The 25323-nt window shown below is 45.4% G+C and overlaps 1 protein-coding gene across 1 annotated transcript in view; it reads right to left on the bottom strand.

Moving 5' to 3' along the window:
- The window catches only part of PID1 (phosphotyrosine interaction domain containing 1), a 378153-nt gene extending 353671 nt beyond the window's left edge, over window positions 1-24482 (bottom strand). Inside the window, exon 1 of the mRNA XM_085635000.1 lies at window positions 24167-24482. Within this exon, the coding sequence (XP_085491126.1) occupies window positions 24167-24196 (30 nt within the window). The 5' untranslated portion in view covers window positions 24197-24482. The remainder of the gene's footprint in view (window positions 1-24166) is intronic.
- Between the last annotated feature and the right edge of the window lie 841 nt (window positions 24483-25323).

The raw sequence follows: 25323 nt of genomic DNA, 5'->3' as shown, positions 1-25323 counted from the left end.
ACAAAATATGACAGGCAATTTCACACTGAAAAGTATTCATCAATTGAGATATTCTTCTCCAAGCTGATGCCAAAACAGTTATTCAAATATTTCTCACTCCAAAAACCTATTACTTGAATGATATCTTAGAAGGCTGCAACATTAACATCACTAAGAAGTAGAGAATAGCTCACTGGTATTAAACCATAGAAAGCATAAAAACTACTTTCATGTGCAAACACATCTATAACGAAAATCAATTTCAATTGCCAATACCAACACTAATACATTTTCATTTAAGGTATCACTATCCTACAGCTGCTACTCCATACTACCAAACCATTCTTTCCAATTGCAAAAAAAAAAAAAAATCAAAAAAAATCACATCTAGGATAAACCTTCAACTTTCCTCTTCCGAGAGCCATCTAAAGTTTTAGATATTTTTATCAATCCTTGTTTCAATGAAGGAATAAAATGTACCCAAAAGTAAAAGCTACCTCAGTAAACCACATGTGCTCGTTTCCAAATAATGCTTAGATTCCTGGTAATTCCTGTCTATTTATACCATTTCATGCTCCTTGTACTATCTGAGTAGGCATGTGACTCCATACCGCATCTGCAAGAACGAGTGCCAACTCGTATCGTCATAGCAACACAGCCCCAGTGCTAAACATCTTTGCAGGCCCCAGGGCCAGATTTAACATACTTGCAGTCAAATGTGTAATGAAGGTTATCTTGCGGCAATAATGTAACGGTTTCCTCCAAGGATTTACTGTTTAGCAATTATTAAATAGCACTTTTAATGGCATCAGCATTCATTATAACCTTTTTCTTAACTCAAGCCAAGTCTTACTCCCTATCATAAAGAGATTAAAAATCAAAGAAATTAAGTTTATCTACAAACCTCTCTGTGAACTAGCCCACACAACATATTAAAAAAAATTCAAAATCACCCCTCCTAACAAAGTGTTCTGATGATCGTTCAACATTATTGACTTGATATCATTCAAGGCATCGTCCTTTGGCGGATGACGATTCTCAAACCCAAGTGAGGCATTCTGAAACTCTTTCCAGCTCAGCACCTGTGACAGACTCACTCTGATTTTGTAATAACTGAAGTCTGGCTATCCTACGATTTAAACTGACCTCCACTTCGCAACTGAAATCTGATCCGATGACCATTCTGAACAGCCCCTTGAGTTTGCTTAGCTAGATTTGCAGCATAAAAAAAAAGTAAAAAACCAAGTTACTAAATAAGATGCCCACTTTACACTGGTGGTGAACGTTTAGAACCCACTTGGCAAATCCTCAAATTTGTAAAAGGCTATCCTCTTTGAATTGCTCTAACCTAACCTCCTCTCCCCTAAAAAGGATTCTCCAGAAGGTGACAGAACACTTTCTTTCCAATTCATATTGAAAGGAAATGAGGGACAATCAAAAAGGTGAAGAAGAACAAAATCACACTCTTGATAAAAAGGCATTCAAAATATGCAAACCAGTAACTAGTTAGAACTCCAACTTTCCTGAAGGACAGAAGTTGAAAGAAAGAGGACTAGTATTCTATTCTTTGGTATGCCTGAACTTGATGCCAAATCTCTAGTGATTTGTTAACCTTCATAAAAAAAGTTATAGATTTTAAATACTATTGAAGGAAACAGAATTCGCTTGTGACCTTTTCATGAATTGTCACTGGTGAATAACAGAAAACATGTGCCTACTTGATAAGTGGGTGGTTAAATTTGGTGAGTACAACAAAATTAAACAGTGTGACATCGCTAAGGCCTGGAAGTTGGCTGAGGCCCCCTCTGTGGAGGCAAGCCTGAAGGGACTGGATCACAGTTTAAGTATGGAGAGGCCCATTTACAAGGCGCGGGGGTAGCCCAAGACGCATGCCAGGATCTGGGGTGAATGGGGGCGCTGTTGAGCGATTTAGGTTGAACCCTGTTCTGGGCAATCCTGGTCACTGGACAACGAAATACATCATTTCTAACCAGGAGGGGTGAATGTTTAGATGGGTGGGATGTATGGGTCCGACCAACTTGTGCTGCAGCCTGAGGTACCTGAATGGCATTTGTATTGCATACTACAAACTTGCGATGTGCAAATGTGCTGCACTTGGTTAGAACTTCAATTTATTTTCTTTCATTTCTGTCTTTGTTCCAAAATACCAATCATAAGTCTTGTGAAAATATGGAATGTCTAGTGTGTGTCACTGTTTTGAACCACAAGATTATTGGTGTAATCTTTTAGACTGCACTAATTTTGACTCAGAAAAAAAGTGCTATTTGGTCCACCACAAGCTAGGATAGCACTATAATGAACCACTGTTCTGGTTTGTCTATTTGTGCTATAAAATGAAAAAGCGATATATGTTTTTAAAAAAAACAAAAAAACTTAGCAACATTATGTGATATGTAAATGGCTGTTGAGTACAAAGGTGGAATGTACCAAACACATTTGCATCCAAATGAAGTTAAATGCAGGTAATAGAAGACCCTATTGGATTTTACCATAAACTCATTGATAGATAAACACCAACATACAATATACCACATTATCATATGAATAGTATTGGCAGACTGTGGCTAATATTACATCTTCATTTGATTTAGGGAACTCTGACTCATGGTAGAATGCCAATGAGTTGAAGATTAAATCTATAAATGGTCAGTACACTCTTTTTACTATAAAAAATAGCTCCGCCTTCTCCTTGGTGTGATTATTAATTTCTATTAGCATTTTTTTTTAAAAGGACAGTCTTAATTCATGCACTTGAAAAACAAGTGATTTACTTTTCCGCTTCAGTAAGCATGTGCAACTTCGATCCAGGCTTCTTATTCATTTCAGTTTTAACCTATTTCCTTACTATGCCTTTTTTATGAGCTTGGTTGAAAATGGTAGGAAATTTGAGCATGTTACATAAGGAGGTCCGAGATTGGTTTATAATCTGGTCAATATAGAATGCGTCTGAACAGGTCTATGATTATAACAAGTGTGCGCTGAAGTTTAAACTACTTTTTTCTTGAGGATACTGGATGAATTGACTGGTAAAAGTGATGCTGTCAATGAAAACATAGGTCAATAGCGTTTCTCAGAATACAATGTTCATAAAGTTTTGGAAATGTGAAATACTTCGCAATGCAACTGTGGACCTAATATTAAATCAGTTGCTCTGTCCTGGACACTGCCAGAGGTGGGGAACAGCAAAGACGAAACCTTTTATAGTTAGCTGAAGTATTCCAGCTGGCAATTTAACATGCAACTAAGTCAAGGAGCTGGCTCAGGTATTACTGTTCTATGAAACAGATCATTTAAGGATAGTAACAAAACTGTGTTAAGGGGTCTGGCCGCTACAACACTCTATCAGAGAAAGATGGAACACAGCGAAGAGGAGGGCGAGTAATACATTTTGTAACATGGAAGAGAAGGAGGGTCCTAACCTAGGGGTCCATGCAAAGTCTGGCATCCAAGCCAATTTTCAAGTGATTGATAAAGCCATTCATAGACGAAAAAGAGCTGAAACTGAATCCACGACTCGCACAATCTCCACAATAATCACAGCAATCCTATTACTCAACAAGCACTGGCATAGCCAATAGGTCTCGCCTCTGAGACCTTATAAGTGTTTAGCCATGCAACAGTTGCATAACTAAATACTTATAAGGTCCCAAAAGCGAGACCTATTGGCTATGCAAAGCGGCCGCGAAAGTGATCACGATCACACATCAAAGAGGCCGCGAAAGTGAAAGTAACCGCGGTAAAGCGCGGCGCGCGCCCGGGCACATGCACTGTAGCTCTAGGCTGGCCTGGTAGCACTTTTTGGAGCCCTCTCAATAAGTCTCGCCAGACCAGCGCATGCGCTGGGTCAGGCAAGACCTATAAAGGACACACTGTCCAGGATAACCACAGGAGTCCTGTTATTCAAAAGTGCACATTATCCACAAAAATCATAGCAATCCTATTTTTTTAAAGGGTAAATTTTGCAGTTCTTTATATGCAAATAATTTACACCAGTGTGGGAAGTCCAATTTTGCAACTACTAAACAGGACACTAGTGGATTGTTTTTAGCTCTCACATATCCATCACTGCAGAAGAAGCTGGCCTCACCGCCATCGGCTACTTCCTGTTATTAATAGTTGTGGAGATTATTAAAATGATTCTAAAAGGTTCCACTCCCTTCCTTAATCGGTGATACTTGCTGGAGGAATGGTAGGAGGGCAAGGGGTCACTGACATGTAAGTGACACAAAGAGGATTTAGAAGGAGAAAAAGACACAACATATACATTCCATAGTTTCCATTGAAATAAACAGAGGGAGGTGGGGGACAAAAATACATACACTGGGTTTGGGATGCAAACTGTGGGGCTGTGGTGAAGAAAAGCAAAACCCTTTTAAGCACAAAGAAGCTGTAGGTCTTGAACAGAGATTCAAAGATGGGGAGAAGAGTTGGCCTAACTGCTAGGGCGGTCAACCACGAATGTGGGGAACTAGGTTCGAGTCTCGGCAATGACGCTGAACATCCTGTGCTTCTGGGCAAATCACGTAATCTCCCCGTGCCTAACAAAAATGAATGTGTCCTCATGTAACGCAACTGATGCTATGTAAAGCGCTCTGATACCCAATACCTTTGGGTCAAGTTCGCGCTATATAAAACGGTTTAAAAAAAAAAAAAAGATTTAAAGGCCTTCAGGACAAGCAGCTCTCGGTTGACATCGGCCATAGCCATTAAGGGTCTTCAATGACCATCAACAGTACCAGGTGTGGGCACTAGCTTGGGGACAGGTCATTCACATCATTAGATTATTCTAAGCCTTTCATGTGACCTTCCTAGCACGAATAGAAGGGCGACCAGCATGTCTCCTGTAAGCACACATAACTGAGCAGAACACTGTGTGTTCAAGAGCACAGAGGGTCTGAAGAAATTATGCTGATCCAGAACTGTACCTTACATACAGGAAAACGTACCTTACGCAGACCACAAACTAGATAGTTGCACTTGTAGAATTTCCCTGTTAAAGGTCGTCTGGTTGACATGATAAACATGTTCGGCTATAAGTCTATGGTGCCAATGGTCTAGTCATCCAAAACATGCTAGTGCTTACTGAAAAGCTAGGTTTGAGAACAAGGCTCTTCAGCTGTCAATTTACAAACTGAGTGAAGAGCCAAATTAGTAGAAAAAGCAAAATAAACAATTCTAAATTATGATTAAATTAAACATTTTAAGAAGGCCAGTGCACATCTACAAACATATGGTACTTCAGAGAATATATTAACTCGATTATCACTTATCATAAACAAACAGATGATGTTCATACACATCTGGGCCTCAATTAGACTCATCACTGGAGAAAAGCACTGTATAGGAAGCCTGCTCAATTTGATTACACCCAAGTAATAAAAACGTTTTTAATTCAGCATTTTATACTGTACTTAGGCAGTTTCTATGGGCTGCAAATAACAGGTGGTATCATTACCCAACTTAATAGTACTGAATTTACCAAGCTTAGAAAATAAAAAAGCCATTTGGTGTGCATTTCTACCAAAACGTGTGGTAAAGTGTCATCTCTCTACTGCTCACCCTCCGAATCTCCCGGACAAGCTTCTAGGATGGGGGGGGTGGGTTTGAGCGTCACTGCCCCCTGCCCCCAAACATGGCATTATAGATAGTGAATGTTAGCTATTCTCAGCAAGGCTCAGCAAAAGATTTAACATGAGCAAGAACATGGTAAGGACATTTTCACAAAACTGCTAGAGACACTGAATTTAATTAATGTTTAAAAAAGGCTTGGGTTGTGATTATGCCAAAAAAGGCAGCTGCCTCCAGGAGCTTTTCTTCCTTCTGAATTATACTTTTCTGGCCCAGCTCTAAAACACTGAATATACATTAGGCATAGCCAAAGAGATTTCTTCAGACGCCAACAGTGGGGCTCTCTCTGTGGATATCTGCATATCAATGCACAGAATATGCTGCACTCAAGAGCTGAGCCCATAAAAGGCACATTAAAGAAAACTGAAAGTTTTATGTTAAGTGGTATTATAGGAAATGTTCCATTTCCAAGTCAGCAATACACACAAATAAAAGAACTTTCAGGAAAAGAAAATTTGCTGAAGAGAGAAATCTACACTATGCCCACTTTTAAGGTCATGCTTAGCATCGTCACCCTTCACATATTAAACGGGTTTAGGCACTTTGTAAGGGTTCAAAGATTTCACTGAAAATATCGTAGAAGAAAAAAAGGGGATTTGAAGTGCTTTTGGCAATGAAGCAGAGTTGGTCTTTGGAGGTTACCATGTGTTGCTAATTTTGCTAAAACCAAAAGGGCCTCAACTTTCGAACGAGTCCTTTCGTGCCTTTGGTCTCAGCCTAAGTAGGAGGAGTCCGCTGTTCTGCATGTGTCACATTTAATGTAAACTAGTAAGGCACTGATTAATCATACAGGTACTAATTTGTGGGGGGTGGGGGTGGGGGGGGGGGGGTTCTGCTGTGCATTTTGTGGTGTCAAAGCTTCACTTCCACAAGAATCATAATTAGCTCATTCAATGTTAGCCCGTCCAATTCCATCTGCAATGTATTGGATCCACACATGGTATTTGGCTACGTGTCGGGATGAACAGTATCCCCAAATGGGATATTGCTCTGCCCAATCACAGCTGGCACAATTGACCCCGACCTGGATTTTCCCATGTACGGGAACACAGGGTCCATTTTACTGGCTGGAAAATCCAGCTAGCAGAAGGACTGGGCAGGGGCCGCAAGCAGAAGTGAATCCTGGTCCCCCTTGCACACCTCTTCCTATGGCACTGGTAAGACATGGGTAACTCCTCCCAACCTGAATCCAGTCTCCTCTGCTCACCGACATTCCCCCGCCCGCACCACCTCCCCGGCGCCATTTACCATCTTCTGAGAAGCAGGTGGCAAATGGGAGTGGTAAACTATATGGTGAAGGAAATTCCATGTGTAATGTGACATGGGAAAAACCACAATCCCTATGCTTATGGGGACTCGCTCACAATTGCAGGGTGCGGTTTGGGTGTTTTAGCATGGGTTACATACTGCCAGTGTCTAAGAATGAAGAGTCTGCACGCTGCCAGTACTGTGTATTTCATAAGAAGGTCCATTTTTTTTTTTGGGAAAACCTTTATTGTTCACAGTTGCATCATCATGTAGTGTACATTCACCATCCATGGCGCCGAAGCAGTTAGACAACATGCAGATGTTTCCAGACAATATGACACAGCCATTCAGCCGGCAACCCGGGGGTCCGGCGGCGTTGTACATGTTGGCAATGTGACAGTCATTAGGTGCACACTTTATTAGATGGTAGGTCTATGTTGCTTTTCGTTTTTGTGTGGTGTTCCTTATTCGTAACGTTGGCAACAAAGACGGCGCTGTATCCCAGCCCGCACCGCAGCCGCCGCCACCCCGGCCCGTATCTAGAATTGTACAGGTCGTCGTGGTGAATCTCAATCGTATGGGTCCCCGGGCAGCACAGCGGCAGCGCCGTGTTCGCAATGCGGGCCGGAGCGCGGCAATAATGCGTCAGTATAGCTCACTGAGACATAAAAGCTAACACTTAAGTCCGGCGAGTCTAGTCTGCAGCTTTGTTAGTCGGGTCCATGTGTGGGCTATGTGGCATGCATCTGGCCACCCAGCGCTGCGCCCCTCAAGCCGTTGAATGTCGGGGTACGCCCAGTTGTCAACACAATGTGCCCTTAGCAAGATCTTACTGCGAGCTCTGGACGTACCCTTCCCTGGTAGGGCTCGTGTGTCATCGCTGCTCCGCTGCCAGAGAGCGGTGCACGCTAAATAGGGTAGCGCTGTGGGGTTGCCTGACGACGCATCCACCGTCTGCGATCTGTGATAAGGCAGGAATCCGGTCAGAGAACTTGACCAATAAACAAACCGCTCCCTACGCGCACGCGGCGATAGGGGGAGTAGGGATTAGGGTTATAAATTCAGGCGGGGTCAAGGGGGAGAGGGGGGGGGGGGGGGAGATCATCTCGTGCTAGAGCGGAGGGATCAGCAGCTATCCAGTGGGGCACAGCAGGGCTGCGCGCGGGAGACAGCGGCCGGGAGGGGGCCCCCAGGTAGGTCATGTGTGTGTGCGTCTCCCGCTCCCTGCCAAGGCGGAACTCCCAATACAGTGTTCCCCCAATTCCATTGCTGTGCTCCCACCGCAAAGCCAGTGTTGGTGCCGTGCGTGCAGTGCCGTGATCTCCAGCAGGACAGGGGGATAGGGAAGAAAGGGGAAACATAGAGCCTCAACATGGCAACAAAGTCAAAAATACCAAAAGGTCGGCTGCACAACATGTCGCCGTCCAAACACTCGAGTGAGCTCGTAAACTATAGTCTTAGGGGGTATCTTGTGGCTTATAGTTTAACAGTAAACAAAACAGCGTAGTCTCTGGAGAGCTTGGCATCCCTCCCGGGTGACACGTGGAGGCCGCTGCTGTCCGGCGGACGCTCAGTGCCCGCCGCTCAGTGGCACATCAACGGCGTGCCCGGGCACCAGTCAAGCGCGGGCAAGGGTCTCAGGGGGGCATACCCCTCTCCAAACGTCCCCTGTGGCAGCAGATCGTTAGGGTCGCACCGTAGGTTATATGTTCGTGTCTGCGGTGTGGGTGATCGAAGCTCGTGACTATAAATTAGAAAAGGTACTCACAGTGTCTGGCTCCGGTCTCGAGTCCCCGGAGCGGCAATGATGCGGACGCAGGTAGTCCCATGTCTCTCCCAATGGAGAGCGAGGGAACTAGTCTGGAACTTAGGAAGGTCTGTACCCTGCGTCAGGTGGCGGGCTGCCACTGGGTGCTTATCAGCCAAAGAGATCCACTGTTTGCGGCGTGACGTCCGGGGGTTCCCCAGAGCCCTGGGTATCCGGAATACCATAAATCGCCTCATCGTCCGTTGAGGACACCGCAGGGCTAGCGCCCGGATGAAATGATGGCGCCGGGGAATTGCTAATTGCCGCCACCTTGCGCAGGGCATCTCGCTGTTCTTGCTCGCCGGTGGGGAGTGAATTATCGTATCTCTGGCCAGTGGGGGCGTGGGCGACCTGCGGAGGCGTCGCCGTCGTGGCCCTCGGGTCCGTTCCTTGGTGGCAGGTCCCGGCACTCTCCTCGGCGCTTCGGGCATTCCTCCATCCAGCCAGGCCTCCGCTTCCTCAGGGCTCACAAAGAAGTGTGCCTTATCTCGTGCCACCACTCGCAGTTTGGCAGGGAAAAGTAGCGAGTACTTGAGGTTGGCTTCGCGCAGTCGCCTTTTTACTGCCAAGAAGGAGTGCCTCTGCCTCTGTACTTGCACCGTATAGTCCGGAAAGAACATCACCGTGGCATTATCTATGGTGATGTCCCCTATCTTCCTGGCTTCGCGCAGTATGGCATCGCGGTCCCTGTAGTTGAGGACCCGGAGGAGAAACGGTCTAGGGTTAGAGCCAGGGGGGAGCGGTCTTGTGGGCACTCGATGGGCTCTCTCCACCACAAAATATGGGGAGAGCACGTCTTCTGGTAGCAGTTCTCTTAGCCATTCCTCCACCCGGCGAGTCGGATCCACCCCTTCCCATTTCTCCGGAATGCCCACGAGGCAGATGTTGTTTCTGCGTGCCCGTCCTTCCGCATCCTCGGCTCGGTCTTCCAGGAGTTCCACTCTGTTCAGGAGGTCCTGTACTTTTTTATCTGTCTGTGCCGCCTTTGGTTCAATGACTGCCATCGTATCTTCCAGCGCCTTGGTGCGATCCTGCAACTTCCTATGGTCAGCCCGGAGGTGGGTTAAGTCTATTGCCACGCCATCGATTCTGGTCTCCAGGGAGGTGCGTGTCTGTTGGAGGGATTCTTCCATCCGTTCCATGGCTGCTAGGACGCTGTCTAGCCTCGACGCCACTTGCTCAGCATCCATCTTGGGCGCCGCTTTTGCTTGCTTCCCCTTCGATGGCGCGTTCCCCGATCCGGTGCGCGTTCGCACCCCTCCAGACATGGGGCTGGCGGTGCGTGCGAGGTATTTTCTCCTGTCGCGGGGGGGTGAAGGTCCGTCCCGCGTGGCGAATCGCCCCTGTGGCGTCGAGGCTATCGTTGCAGGTCGCAGGTCGTCGCCAGGGAGAGGGGTGTCTCACGCACTGTTTTCAGTGTGGCACCGGGCTCCGTAGCTGTGGGCCTCCAGGTCTCGCGTAGTGCGGCCTGGTCGTCGCAGTTCCAGAGGCACCAGATAGGGAAGGGTTTAATGTCCGCTGGGCAGGCGTCAGGTGTCTCCTGCCAAAGTGTGCGGTCGCATCCGTGCCGCGCTCCCACTCCACAAATTTGCTCACCGCCCGCTGTGTCCGGAGGCGCAGGTTCCTTGCCACCGAGGGCCACGGGGCCCAGCCAGCCACGTCGTCAGTCCCCCTGGCGCCGGCGGGCAGCGATGATGTGGGCAGCTATGTCTATTAATGGCGGTATCCCTGTCCGGAGGGAGTCCGTCCCCAGGTCTCAGCGTCCTGCAGGGAAAAGGGGGGGGGGGAGCAGCCCCAGCCCAGGAGCAGCCAGTTCGGAGCGGCGGGGGGGGAGGGGGAACCTCGGTTTCCCCTCGCGTGCCCCTAGGTTCCTAATGCCGCTGGAGTAGCCCACTCCTCCTTAAGGCGAGGCCGCCTCGTTAGCGTCCAGGGGGCATCAACCGCCGCACGGCAGCAGCTAGGTACCGTCGCCGCCCCGGCACCACTCCACCTCTCCCAGGGCCCCAGGTAGGTCACTCTCTTGCTGGCCAGGCGTCCAGGTCTCCTCCCACGTGGGTGCCCCAGGCCGCCCTCAGCCTGCTGCCGCTTCCGATCGCGCCTCAGGGGGGAAGGGGGGCCCCGGGACCCTTCCAGGCCCAGCCCCAGCCGTGCGGGGGGGCCGCTCCGTAAGGGCCACGGGCCTCTGCGCGTCCCCGCGATGGTTCCCCCGCAGGCCGCAGCACAAGGCCCAGCAGTCCGCCGGAAGCCGCGGACTCGCGTCGTCCGGGTCCCCAGCAGCGTCGCCGCCAAGGTGGCCTCGGTCTCGCCTCTGGGGTCGGTGCGGAGTCCTATCGCCGATCTGTACCGGAGTCAGCCAGAGCGTGCATCGGGTCCCAGGGCAGGTCCGCCGGCAGTATCAGGCCACGCAGGATAAGTTTCGCCGGATAATCAGCCCGGGACGGGGAGACTCAGCCGGGAGCTCTACCCAGGCACGTCCATTCACATCGCGTGTTAAGCCACGCCCCCCTTCATAAGAAGGTCCATGGAGGTCATTTTAACCCTCGAAATAAAATATTCCTCTGTTACCATAGCTGTGGCCTAAATCTCTCACATTCTGATCCATTGTCCATGTATTAATGACACCGATACTGCTGAGCTAAATAGCAACGTACATCCGGTCTTGCAAGTGTCCTTAAGTATTGAAAAGAAGTTCATGCATCAAAGTGGGCCAAATTATGCAGCGTAATATGGGATTAAAGTCAATTTACATGACACTCTCTGGCACCATTGTCTAACTACTTTTACATTTAAACAGAGATTGATTCAAATTGAATTCGGATACTTTCGAAAATGCACGTTTCTTGAAAAAACAAACAAGACCGTGCATACTCAGCAGATTCTATTCAACAAATTATTCCCATAAAATTGATGGTGTCGCCCAACTCTAAAGTACAGGAATGTCACTAATGGGATTAATTCTAGAGTTTCTACCTCCTGAGTAAAACAGTCTGTGTTAAAGATATACACGCTGCACTTTGCCAAAAACGAGCCTACGGGTACGCACGTCTTGAGATAAAAGGCGCATCTTTTATTAAAGTCGTCTCAGTTATGTTTTTTTTTTTTAATTTATCTTAGATTTTGGGGTTAGCTCGGTCATGATGGGGATTCTTCGCAGCATGAATAGCAAAATTAAATATTTTCATGACAAAGAAGGGATCATTTCTTCCACTCTGCATTGCAGTTGTATCTTTTTAAGGGTGTGCGTTTCCCACTGCAGACAAATGTCCATATTCGAGTCCATTAAAAGGGGAAGTTAACACCATGAGGGAAAGCGGCCAACTCTTTAAATGCCTCCACAGCACAAATCGACCTTTGAAAGGAGGCCAGGTAACCTTTGCAGAGTATCCTTTGTAGGAATTCCAGAATCAACTGCTGCAGAGTGTTAAGCATGACATTTCACACAATGTAGAGTGTTTGAGACTCATAAAAGGAGAAACCAATTTTTGTTAAAAATCATCAAATTATGCAGGATTGAGGGATTATGAGGCAAGTGCGGCAAACCCATATTAGGCCAAATAAATAAGCCATATTTGTAAAGTGCGAACATATCACCCTTTAAGGTTTCAAGCTGCTGGGGTCTGTCGGGGGGGGGGGGGGGGGGGGATTCACATCGTGCTGAGCTGCCGCGGGATTCAACCGTGAGCCCAGCGTTCGTGAGTCAGCTTCTCTGGCCGCTGCGCCACACCTCTCCCAGAATACACTACAGAATTGGACTATTTTAGTTCCCACTGTATAAACTAATTTAAGTCCCCCTCACTGAGAAAAGGGTTTCAATAGCATTGTTAACCCAGTCATTTCTTCCCTTCTCACTGTTTAATTGACACTTTAAGGGGAAAAAACAAATAATGAAAGCTTTATAGTGCAGTAATTGTCATACCACAATTTGTTATTAACACTATAGCAGGTTTGAATTGTTTTAATGATTTTAAAGCAATTTAAGACGGTGCGATGCTCACAGCTCAAACAAAGATTGGCTTCTTAACAAACATTTTCTGCTGCCTCTGTGCAGCACATGGACAGGCCTGGGAGAGCGGAAAGCCAGATATTAATATGACAATTTTTCCTCTGATGGGCAGCAGAATTTTAGGAATATATAGGGGGGGGGGGGGGGATCAACTGTTTCACAATTTAAAGAGCTGCTTAAAAAGGAAACAATGAATGCCAACAAACAGTATTTACTTCATAAAACCACATACAAAAGTAATTAGGTTGTTTTGTGCCATGGCCAAAACCACAAGTCCAATACAAATTACATCCAGAAGACAAATAAAATTAGTTTTATAGCTTTGTGTGTACAGAGCATTGCACAACTGTACTCTATACAGCAAAACAAAGCAAACGTGCATGTCTGTGGGGAATAACGCCATTTCCTAGAAATAAATGATTTATGCTCCTTCTTTGACAATACCACTAACTAATAGAGGAAAAATGTTTGCCAACTTCAATTGTCCTCAAAAGGCAACACGTGGGGAGATTTGTAAAAATAAAAAATGAAGCAGAGCAAAGAATTTCCATGCATGAATGAATGGGGTGATTGTGCAGCCTCTGTCAGGCTACAAACAGAGATCCTACTTGGAAACCTTGATGCCAAGTTCTTGTTATGCCTCTCCCAGTCGAGAAACCTCAAAAAGCATTGGCAAAGCCAATGGGTCCCGCCTATGCAAGAGCTACTGGCTTTGCCAATGTGAATTAGCCATGTTGTACAACAGCATGGCTGATGCATGGCTAAATGTTAGTGGCATAGAGAAGCGGAGTGTCATTGAGCGGAGTATCATAGAGTAGAATGGCAAAGAGTAGAGTGGAATGTCGTAGAGTGTAGTAGCGTGTAGTGTGGTAGCGTAGAGTGGCGAAGAGTGCAATAAAATGTCAGAGTGGAATAAAGTGTCAAAGAGTGGAATAAAGTGTCAGACTAGAGTACCAGAGTAGCACAGAGTAGAGTATTGTGGAGTGGCATAGCATAGAGTGGCAGGCAGTGGCGTAGAGTAACCTAGGATGAAGTAGCATAAAGTGGAGTGGTGTATAGTGGCACAATGTGGAGTGTAGTTGATTGTCGTAGAGTAAAGTAGAGCATCGGAGTGCAGGGGCGTAGAGTGAAAGGGGTGTAGAGTGGAGTAGATTGGTGTGGTGTAGAGTTGTGTGTCGTTGAGTGGTGTGCAGGGGTGTAGAGTGAAGTGGTGCAACAGAGTGAAGTAAATTGTCAGCGTGGAGTGGCGTGACAAAGTGGCGTGACAGAGTGTGGAATGGCGCAGAGTGGAGTAGAGTGGCCATGGGTAAAGTGGCAGAGAGTGGGGTGGAGTGGAGTAGAGTGGCCAAGAATGTCAGAGTGGAGTGTGTAGAATGGAGTGGCTTGGAGAATGCATGGTGTGTTAGCACACTGCCATTACAGACAACACATTTTAAATTGGAATGACCGTTCCATTTGCACATACAGCGCACAAATGATAATGTGTGGAAATGGCATCACATAGTGTACTGGATTTGTTTTGATTGTATTCAAATATTTATTACCACCACAATTACAAAAAATGAGCTTCATTTTTGCTATGCTAAATGAAATATTTTCACAGTTCATTTACAGACATTAAAATGTTGTGAGCTAGAAAAAAACCTTCTCTTTCCCAGTACCAGCAAGATTGTCACATAAATGTTCTCACTTTAAAGTCAGAGAAAGAAGAAGAAACACCAAGCTCCCTTGGAAGACAGAGCTTAACATTTGACCACTGTCTTTGAATGTACAGCAAATGCGGCATGATAAGAACAAAATATAAAGGCATGTTTAGAGAAAGCGAGGACTCGTGGAAGTATACAAGGACCAATGGTGAACAAGCTTTGCTCCACAGGAGGGACGAAGACACGCTGGACAACATAAACCAAATCAAGACAGAAAATGGAAAGCAAGAAAATGTGATTACAAAACGGCAAGCCAATGGTTAGAAATTAGCGTAATCCATTCCCAGGGAACCTTTCAGGATGCCCACAAGAAGTCTATTGGCAACCAGACAGCTGTCTGGTAGGCATCGACCTAACAAGAAATACAGTTTGAGCAGGACAGTAAAAGTTTTTAAAAAATAAAGCTATACCTAAGAGTCAAAGGCATTCAAATCCTCCACATATTGTGATCTGAATACTAATTGGAACAAACTCAATTTGCGGACACAGAAAATTCTCACCAAAAAACAAAAAAAAAAAAAAAAGCTACATGCACAACCACTTTTCTCACTCGTTACCACAGCACCACATGGTTAAGTATGAATAACGTGTCACAGCACAATGATTGGAGGACTTCTCCGAACTTCAAGTGCATCATCCAACACCTCAACATAGGCCAAAATGAGACGCCATACCAGCCATGTTCTCCAAAATGGCACCAGAAACCAGGTGTGAGAATCTGACTGCTTCACACCCACAACTGGAAAACAAAGCACTATATGCATTGCAAAATAAAAGACCCTGTACAAAACAATATTTTGCATAAAGAAAACTTATAGCGTCATGTTAGCTGGTATTCTATAATAAGTGTAAGAGGCTAGGCTTCATGGACTCTTCAGATTAGGCTGTTTTAAATCCAGCACTTGCCAGTGGGACTGTATGTGTTATCAAAGGATGTTTTTTTAAGGATGAAGAAAAAAAGACAATACATTTAGAAGAGGGTTGAGGTATGGGAGAAGGTGTGTGTTACCATATTTTATAAGGAATACAAATTCTCCTTCCTTGCATAAAAAGGGATAATGTTAGGGACTTCGGAATTCTAGGAACTTATAAAGGAACGGTGCTTAAAGCCCCTAATGGACACAGAAGTGTTTGACTTGCAAGATCCTTATACCATAAAATAGTGTGTACATTACTGCCTTATACAGTAAGAGCATACCTGCTAATGTAGTTATTGCTGCATACATTTGTACTGCTAAAAGTACCCAATGGTTCTGCCTTTTCAAAATGGAACCCTATATGGACACGAGTAACCTCAACCACAGGCTAGAGCGAGCAACCTGGCCTCTACTAATAAGTAAAGAACACTAATTCCTTACACAAACAAAACTACAGCGCATAAAAATTCTTCTGAAAGAGGGAATAATTTCAGTCATATACAGAAGTGTCTAGAAAGACCCAAGCCTCTATGCATAGTCACAGATTGTGACCACTAAGGAGTATCTCTCCTATTGTGAGAGAATGCTACCAAGATTTCTTCAGTTTTGCTTTTATGGGGGCGATAGAGTAATAAGACTTTAGTTTATTTAACTTCAGTACCTATTATTGTTCCCTGCCATACATAGTGAACACTTGATCCTATATATTATGGGATTAGGGTCTTTATGAGTTTCTTTGTGAAGGATAGCTGAAATGTGTATTAAAAAATAAAGACTAAGATAAAAAATAAAAGTGAGCCCCCCCAACATATTTCTTTTGCAGACCATTAGCTTTACACAGTGAAATTGAGACTTGTCAAATTTAGACCACACGCTACACAGCCACAGACTGAACATTGACGAGTACCTCACCTACTGAGAGGGGATGCTAATCCTGTCATCAATGTGCACACATTTAGGCAAAAAAACGATATATATATATATATATATATTATTTTTTTTTCAGTGAAAGTCAGTTTTATAAAAGGTATATACAAGACTTGACTGCATAGACCTACATGTGATTAAATTACATGACCTGTGGAATCCTGCCTCCTTCTTCTAGCCTTCCTTCAATCACAAACAGAAGCCTCTTCAGATGTGCAACTCTGATGCAAAATAACCTAGACAGAAATTATTTAGTCAAATTAGGTACATTTTCAAAAAGCCTAAAATTTGGATTTGCAAGTCCCCACAAAACATTTTGTCCAGCGTAAAGAATTAATACAAGAAAAAAAGAGAACTTGGGAGTTGTGGTCCTGGTTGATTTCCATCATAGAAATTAAAGTCACCAAACGATTGTTTATAGGTGGGTCAAAGAGCAAACCTCCTTATAACTTAAATGGCTAGATCACATGGAATTTGTCAACATCAATTTCACAAGTGGTGTACTCTCGCTCACATCCACACTGATCAGATAATCTGAACAAACTATAGACACAACAAATACATCATTTTATAAAGGCCATCTCAGTCAGTACTCAATCAATCAATCAATCAATCAATCAGGGGTTTGTAAAGAACGTTACTCACCCTTGAAGGTCTCAAGCCACGGGGGGGGGGGGGGGGGGGGGGGGAGTAGAAGAGCCAGGTCTTGAGACTCTTCCTAAAGGTGTGCAGAGTGGGGGAGCATCTGATGTTGACTGGGAGCTCGTTCCAGGTTTTTGCTGCAACGTAGGAGAAGGCTCTTCAGCCTGCTCTGGGTCTACGGATGCGCGGGTCTCTGCCAAGGCGAGGTCGGAGGAGCGGACGTTCCGTTTGGGTACGTGGAAGGAGACTCTTTCATGGAGGTATTTGGGTCCGATGTTGTGTAGAGATTTGTAGGAGTGGGTGAGTAGCTTGAAGGTTAATCTCTTCTCGATGGGGAGCCAGTGGAGGTCACATAGGAGCTGGGTCATGTGCTCATGTTGTGCTGTTCCGAGGACGAGTCTGGCTGCGGTGTTCTGGATGGTTTGGAGCTTGAGTAGCAGGGTTTTGTTGATTACGGCATAGAGAGCATTGCCATAGTCCAGTCTGCTGGTTATGAGTGCGTGGGTGACGGTCTTTCGGCATTCGGGGGGGGGGGGGGTCCACTTGAAGGCCTCGCGGAGGGAGTTGAAACAGGTGGAGGCGACGGCGTTGAGCTGGAGGGTCATGGTGAGGGAGGAGTCTAGAATGATGCCGAGGTTTCGGGTGTGGTCTGATGGAGTGGGTGGGTTTCCGAGTGTGGAAGGCCACCAGGTGTTATCCTAGGCAGCGGAGGAGGGTCCAAGGACGAGGACCTCTGTCTTCTCCGAGTTGAGCTTAAGGCAGCTGTAGTTCATCCAGGCTGCGACATCTTTCATTCCTTCCTGGAAGCAGAGTCTGGTGTCTTCGGGGTTCTTCGTGAGGGATAGGATGAGCTAGGTGTTGTTGGCGCAGGATACTATGCCGAGCCCATGCTTTCTAACCATGGCGGCGAGGGGGGCCCTGTAGATGTTGAAGAGCGTGGGGCTGAGCGAGAATCTTTAGGGTACTCCGTAGTTGATCTCGGTAGGCTCGGGAGGAAGGGTGGGAGTCCGATCCTTTGGGTTCTGCCAGTGAAGAAGGAGCGTACCCAGTCGACGGCGGTACCTCATATGCCAGTGTCGTGGAGTGTGGCAGCGAGAGTGAGGTGGGAAACGGTGTCGAAAGCTGCGGAGAGGTCTAGTAGGATGAGGGCCGCAGTGTGGCCCTGGTGAGTAGCATGCGGATGTCATCGGTGGCAGCGAGGAGGGCGGTCTCGGTGCTGTGGTTACAGCGGTGTCCGGACTGGAAGGAGTCAAGGATGGCGTTCTCTTCGATGAATGTGGTAAGCTGGGCGTTGACGAATCTCTTGGTCACTTTGGCTGAAAAGGGTTCTGTTATTGTTAGTTGGCTCTCTTGACAAAAACAACTGTTAACCCCTTCAGCGCGGCGCGGATTTCCGCGCCACGCTGAAGGTTCTGAGCGCGGGCGGGGCCATGACGGAACGGTTCCGTCATAAGCACAGCCCAACCGACGTGCATGACGGAACCGTTCCGTCATGCGCGTTAATACAAAACCATCTAAATATTTACAACTTTTTGTTTTGCGTTTTCTGAATGGGATGGGTTGGGTGACTTTTTATATTTTTTGTTTTGCTACAAAAGCATTTTGATAATCAAACAGCAGGAGTCGGTTTTTCTTTAAAACCTTCCTCCTCTCTCCTGGAGTAGATCATCAGGAAGGGGGGGGGGGGGAATCCCTCAAAATTTGTGAATTTCTCTGAAGTACATTCTGGTTTTGCAATGTAAAGTTAATCAATTTCAATGTTGTTTTTCATAAAAATGGCTTTTTATGAGGCATAGCGGTTTATCTTACATCCAGCATAATGTGCGTTTAACAATTAAATTATAACTGTCTGAGTCAGGACTATATAGGATTTATTTTGTTCAAATTAACACAATCAATAAGCACTAGAATCAATCCAAAAAGCAGCGCGTCACTGCCCTTCCCCATTTTGGTCCTCATTCGAATAGGGAGAAGGCCACTAAAACGCACAAATGTGTGCTGTGTTCTTGCTTCTGCTGCAACAGAGCTTCTCTACATTCAGTCTGCTACTCACCTGAAGGACTTTGGAAGTGTCAGATACTGTCAGTGTTATAGTTTGATAAACGTGATCATAATCTTCACACATCCCATACCATAAACTAAGAGTTACTGAGAGAAGGAAGGATCTTGAGCAAACAGCCAAGATTTCTGAATTTTTTGCCATCTCAAATCCCAGGAGACTGCAATGAAATTTGAATTAAAATATCTACATGAACTAGTAGTACAATTAGCTTATATGGGCGATGCTAGCTATTAGCAGTGTGCAGACTTCCCACCTTAGAATATGGATTTCTCTGGAAATTCAGGAGTAATTTAGGAGAAAATCACACCTAACGCACAGAAAAAGATTTATGATTAAGTCCCTGATAGATGACTTGCTTAAGGAGTGCACAGACCAGTCTTAAGGGATTAGCTGAACACGGTCAGACTGCAGAAAAGAAAATGTGTCCCGCAATCACTTGTGCTTTGATCTTATATTCCTAAAAGTAGGAAGAGGAGGTGTTGCTAATATAGTATCCCCTCTATTATGAGAAGTCAGCTGCAGGGCACAGACAACCATTTGCACATTTTTTCAGGGAATTTAGGCATTTTAGGCAGCAGATCGATTCAGTACGAAGCCTACAAGTGAAATTCCTGTGGTACTGTAGTTGGAGAAAATGTTATAAAAACTGTAACCAAGTCATTTTGTTTTATTTAGCAGAATTTGAAAAAAAATCTCCCATTTCCCAAGTCCTTAGGTAACTAAGTGCCTAATTACAATGTCGGGCAGAAAACCTCCAACCAGCTGTCAGAGGCTTTCCATCCAACATCGTATGTTTCGGTCTGACCACCGTATTAGGATGACGGCGGTCGGAGTGAAACCTGCGAGGGGATTCCGGTGCACTTCCGACAGGCTCTCATCGGTGCGTCGGAAGGCATCATAATCCCCTAATGATGGCAGAGGCAGGCTCACTCCGCCGTCGATATTATGATATTGACAACACATTGGGCAACCCAATAGACCCTTGGAGGCTTGGGAAAATCTAAATCAAGATAAGGCAAATGTGCCTACAAGGGATTTTTTTATAACAAAGAAAATCTGCTTGAATCAAAGAAATACATCTATAATAGCCCTCATTAGTGGCTTCAAACAAACAAATTAACAAAATTAATTATATACATTCAAAGCGAGTGTATCAAGAGAGGAAGGCAAGACGGGTGTATACTTTAAAGATAGAATTTTCTACATAAGTTTGTGTTTATAGATAAGGGTACAACATAAAAATCACATAAATACAAAAGTGACTAGGATAGATTATCGTCACGGCAACTGTTTTCTCATGAACACTTTTGTTATAGCCCATTTCAAATGTTTTCAAATAAGGAGAACATCATTGAATATACAATGAACATTTCTAGAAAGATCATTTATGCATGAAAATGGCTGGAATTGTTGACGTTTCGGTCTGGTCTCATGCTACCGTCTATAAAACCATCTTCAGGACGAAATGCTTTTATGTGGACTGAAGACCCTAGATCAATGAATGAACGTAATCTGATTTTCAAAGCATCTAAGTATTGATGCACAGAGATGTAGCATAAAATGGCCTCCAAAAATCTAGACTATTATCAAGACGGCAATCCAAATAACTGTGCTCGCCACACCTGTATCATGAGAAATAGTAAAAGACACCCCCTTTGAAATCCTACGCGTGGTGTCAAGACGGGAACGAAAGCGCCTGAATCAGCTTTAAATCCGCCTCATCAGGAGTCCGTCACTGATCGGGTCTCGTTCACGTTTACTTATCTTGGTCGGGATTATGATGGCACTTTCCGCCTGCCCTTTCATGGCGGTCCGCCTGCCATGAAAAGGCAGGCCGATAGCGACTTTGGGGGCCCTAGCAGGGTGCCCTTCTCCCCTGGCTCTCCACTAGGGGGCTGGGGGCACCTATGCTGCCCCCTAAACCTCCCTGCAACGTGGGGCAGGCATTCCTGACCGTGTGCCTGACAAACGGTCAGGGATGTTTCCAAACATCAATTTTGCTACAGCAGCTTGTACTGCAGGCCTTTCCCAGCCACCGTACAAGCTGACATAGCAAAATGAATTTTCCAAATTGTGAGGATGGAACCACCCAACTATGGTTGGGAGGTTCCAGAACACTACGGGGTCGACATCATAATTAGGCCCTAAGTTGAAGCAACAGGTTTCTTAAGATGTAAGATGTGTTTTGGTGGTCACATGCTGATAGGTTCAAGTCATCTTACTTTGATTACAAAAAGTCAAGTCCATTGAGTCAGTGAAATCAGCAGCAGAGATAAAACCAATTCCTTAGCTGCACATAAATCTGACCTTCCAACAGTCCCACATTCATTCTGATCTAAACAGTGTCCCATAGAAGTGGGCTTGTGTAAATCACTAGACAAAGTTGTGCCAGACCCACATCTACAAGAAATAGAAAAAGTGATCCGTGAGCTTAATTCAGCCAAAAACGTATCTCCTAATTTCTAACCAAAATTGTAGAACATAATATATCACTCTTTTTTTTTTTTTTTTTTTTTTAAAGAGTGTCAGAGAGAAGAGACGAGATCAATTTAGGCTACGTCTGTTTTATTACAGCACTATATCTACATACATTATATACAAGGACCTGAGACCCCCCCACCTGCACATAGTCAATTTATAACATATAGCGTTTTTTACAAGAACAATAGACTCAAAACCAGACAAAAACATAGTGCCAGAAACACACATTTGTTGTATATCCAAGATGGGCCTATTCGTAGGGGCAGTCAATGTTTCTGTGCTATTCCAACAACTCTTCAGGACATAAATGTCTCAAAAAACAGTCATTACTCACATTGATCTTGTTCCTGGTCTCAGATATTCTGAAAAATTTGATTGAGATATGTAGGTCTTGCCCAGAACATGGTACTATGTCAGTGGCCAGAGGCAGGAAGCTTGATTTTATATTTAGAAAAATCAACAAGACTTCAGCCTCAGGACTGGCCCTTCCATGCAAAACTATCCTTTCCAGGCTTTGGACAGATGATCGACAAACGTTTGATCTCAATGCGATTTATTAGTGGAACTGAATACAAACAATGCAAAGCTAAATAGATTGTGGGATGAATTGGGCCATAGTTTTCGGCTGGGTAAACAACAGACCACTGCAGGTAGCAAACTGAAGAAGATGGGTCACTGTAGCTGAGACAATTGGTTTGGGTGCCTTTTTTAAAGCTGCTGTGCACGATAACTTTTGTATTCATTGTATGTCATATTTATGTATGTTTATGGTTTTTAATGTAATGAATTGAATGCATTTTTATTGATGCACTTTTATGGATACATGTATTCAAATAAAGTTATAGTGGTTGATTGACAGGTCACTGGTGGCAATGATGGCCGAGGCACAGCATACTGTCTCAAACCTTTAGTTCTCCTGCTCTGGAGTGACTGGAGAGACCTTGTGGCATGTGCCAGACCTAGAAAGATTTTGTAATATGGACCAGAGAACAACTAAGCTATGAGCACGAAGCAGGGAATGTGCAAAAAATCAAACCCACACTTTCTGACTGGGCACGCATGCTGGTCAAAGGAGCGTTTTTCTTTCTGCGACTTGCAATTTTAGTTTTTTTAAACTAAATATGGACTCAAAAATCACAGCATACAAAGTGGCGCCGGCTAAACAATGATGAATAGCTAAATGTTTCATACGTGACAATAGCAGCTCAGCAGCTGCGTTAAAGTCTAGGATTAAAGACACTTTACTGACCCTTTATGGGTGCACGAATACATTACAGTGCTCACTATTTACCAAATTCTAAAAGTGAGAGTGAGGCTGCTTGAGAGGGAAAACATAAAATGGAGGAAGGAGCAACAGGGATATCTAATATGTAATAGGTCTTTTTAAACTGTGGAAACATGGTACGAATTCATGTTGTTTGTCAATTTAATTAGGGGTCATTCCGAAAGTTTTAAATGCACCAACGGGAAACGGGCATGATGTATACAATTATGTCACGGTCCACTTCACAAAACTCTTTAATGTTAAGTGGCGTATGTCCCCCCTGCCTCAAATGGTACGTCTTACAGCAAGTTTTATTTCAACACTTGAGAAGATTCTTCAAAGTTCATAAAGAGATTTAAAGCTGCCTTAACTCTGCCAAGACTTAGTTTGTGGGACTGTGAAAAATACATCTGGCAGTTCTTCTGTCTGACCATCTGGAGAACATTTCAGGAACCAAAAAGCAACGAGCGAAAAAAAAAAAAAAAACTCCTCCCCTGCAGCAAAGACAACTGGGAGAGCTCAGTACTGTCGTGCAGGACAGCCAGACGTGCATGCAGGCATTGCTCAACTCCAAAAAACTAGTAAAGAGCAAACAGACTGCTTTCAGCAAACACTCTGTGCAGCACAGGCCGCCAGAGAGGTGACAGTGATGCACTGTCCATGGTGTTTGCAGACGTTGTCAAAATAGACGGTGTATAAACCAAGTACACAAATCATTACTGTGCATGCACTGGGAAGGTTTGTGCACGTATCTCGAGATGAAATGACCAGAATGACCCTTGAGGGGTGGTGGTGAAGACTGCGTGGAATGCCAGATGGGCATATACTACTATGCCCTGCTAAAGTGAAGGCATGCTGTCTCTTTATGCCAACAGGATGAAGCGTATTGTTGTTTTTTTTTTGTTTTAAAGAGCATACCTTCACTACCCTCCAAAGTAACGGGAAGTAAATAGGCATGTCCTCTCGCGTGTCGGTGAACGGGCATGTTCATAGGAAAAGAAAGATGGTCCTTGTGGGGCAGCCTTGGTTGGGCATGATAAGTGCAGGCACGAGGCAAGATGCAACTCGTACCCCGAGATGCACGTATGTAATACGCAGCCCTGACCTGAACGAGGCAAAGTGACCCCCTCCCCCCCCCCCCCACACGGTGAAATATATAACTTAAGCTCTTGTGCAGCGTGCAACCAGTTACAGCTCTCTTACCCCTCTGCATTAAGCAGCTAATCCCCCGAGACTCCCCACGACCCTCCCGCCTCCACCGAAACTCCCCGAGTTGTGGCCCTAGAACTACCCATCCGAAATGACGCGTCTGCCCCTTACATCACAGGGGGGTCGTCTGCAGATGTTTCCAAATTAGCTCACTATACAGGGTGCGGATTCTATACCTGATCACCCGGCACCCACCTCTAGTTGAAGCCATGAGATCCAAAAGCAACTCTTTCCCTCCAGCCCACCCACCCCATGCCCTCCTCCGCCCTTACCTGCAGTCTCTCTGACGCCGGCTGCCACATCGCAGGCTCTGACCCCGGCTCGGGCTGACGGATGGTGCTGTATGCAGGGGGGTCTGGCTCACATCTGCCGGTGCCCTAGAGGATGCGCTCTGTCCCTGCGCTGCACTCGGACAGAGGGATGAGAGAGGAGGACGTGAAAGCAACTGGTAGCAGAGTGGTACTGCCCGGCCTCCCGCACACAGAGCAGGGCTTTTCGTGTGGCAGCAGGGAAGGCATAGAGGAGCCCCGCCTCCTACAAGAACCCCCTACTGCAGCCGCCCACCATTACTGCCAGGTAAAAGCAAGCACAACCGCTTGTCAAAAGACGACAAGCACTGTCAAAACAAGACCAAACTACGCCCAGCCCAAATAAGGACAACATTAGGCTAACAAAGACAGAAGAAGTACAATCCTAATGCCGCTTTTCATTTGTATACTTCAATTTCTTTCCAACCTTACTACCCCTTCTCATTTGTATCTGTTCTCTCTATATCCTTTTTGTGCTCCATTTGTTTTCTTAGTTCGGTTATTTTTTTTTTGTTCTTGCCTCTTTTCATACCACAATCCATTTACATTTCGTTTTTTGTTTCACCACCCTATAGTTTTGCTTTTCCTACTGCACTTCCTTGTTTTGATTATTTTCACTTTCTTATTCAAACAAGGTAGGTGTCTTTTTCACCAGATGGTGTCGGTGGATATGCTAAATCCGTTGCTGCCTCACGAAATCGGCCTGCTCGATAACAGACTGCGTGGCTCCCACATCCTGGGGTGGTGCTCCTTCGCAGCAGGGTATACCGCGTATTTATCCAAGCTCCAAAGTACCCAACGTACAAGGAGCACTCGAACGGCAACATCCTCATGAAGAGCCTTTATGGTATACGATCCGCCGGCACAACGATTACTTAAGCAGTTCAATTTGCATGGATGCCTGACGCATTTCGAAGGGTCCCCACTTCTCTTCAGAGGCTTTGGCAATTGAAGCCACATATTTAAATGTTCCAGTGCATGCCCTGGATGGGACGCTCTGCCGCGACTAGTAGAGCATTATGGGCCTTGTAGTAGCAACGGATTTAGCATATCCACCGACACACCGAGGCCCATCTGGGGCCTGTGAATGTTACAGCAGCAACATTGCGCGCTCCATCTGG

The sequence above is a fragment of the Triturus cristatus genome, chromosome 11 (assembly GCF_964204655.1).
Source record: "Triturus cristatus chromosome 11, aTriCri1.1, whole genome shotgun sequence".
NCBI lineage: Eukaryota > Metazoa > Chordata > Amphibia > Caudata > Salamandridae > Triturus > Triturus cristatus.
The sequence above is the reverse complement of the archived record's forward strand: the minus strand, read 5'-3'. Positions and strand labels throughout refer to the sequence as shown.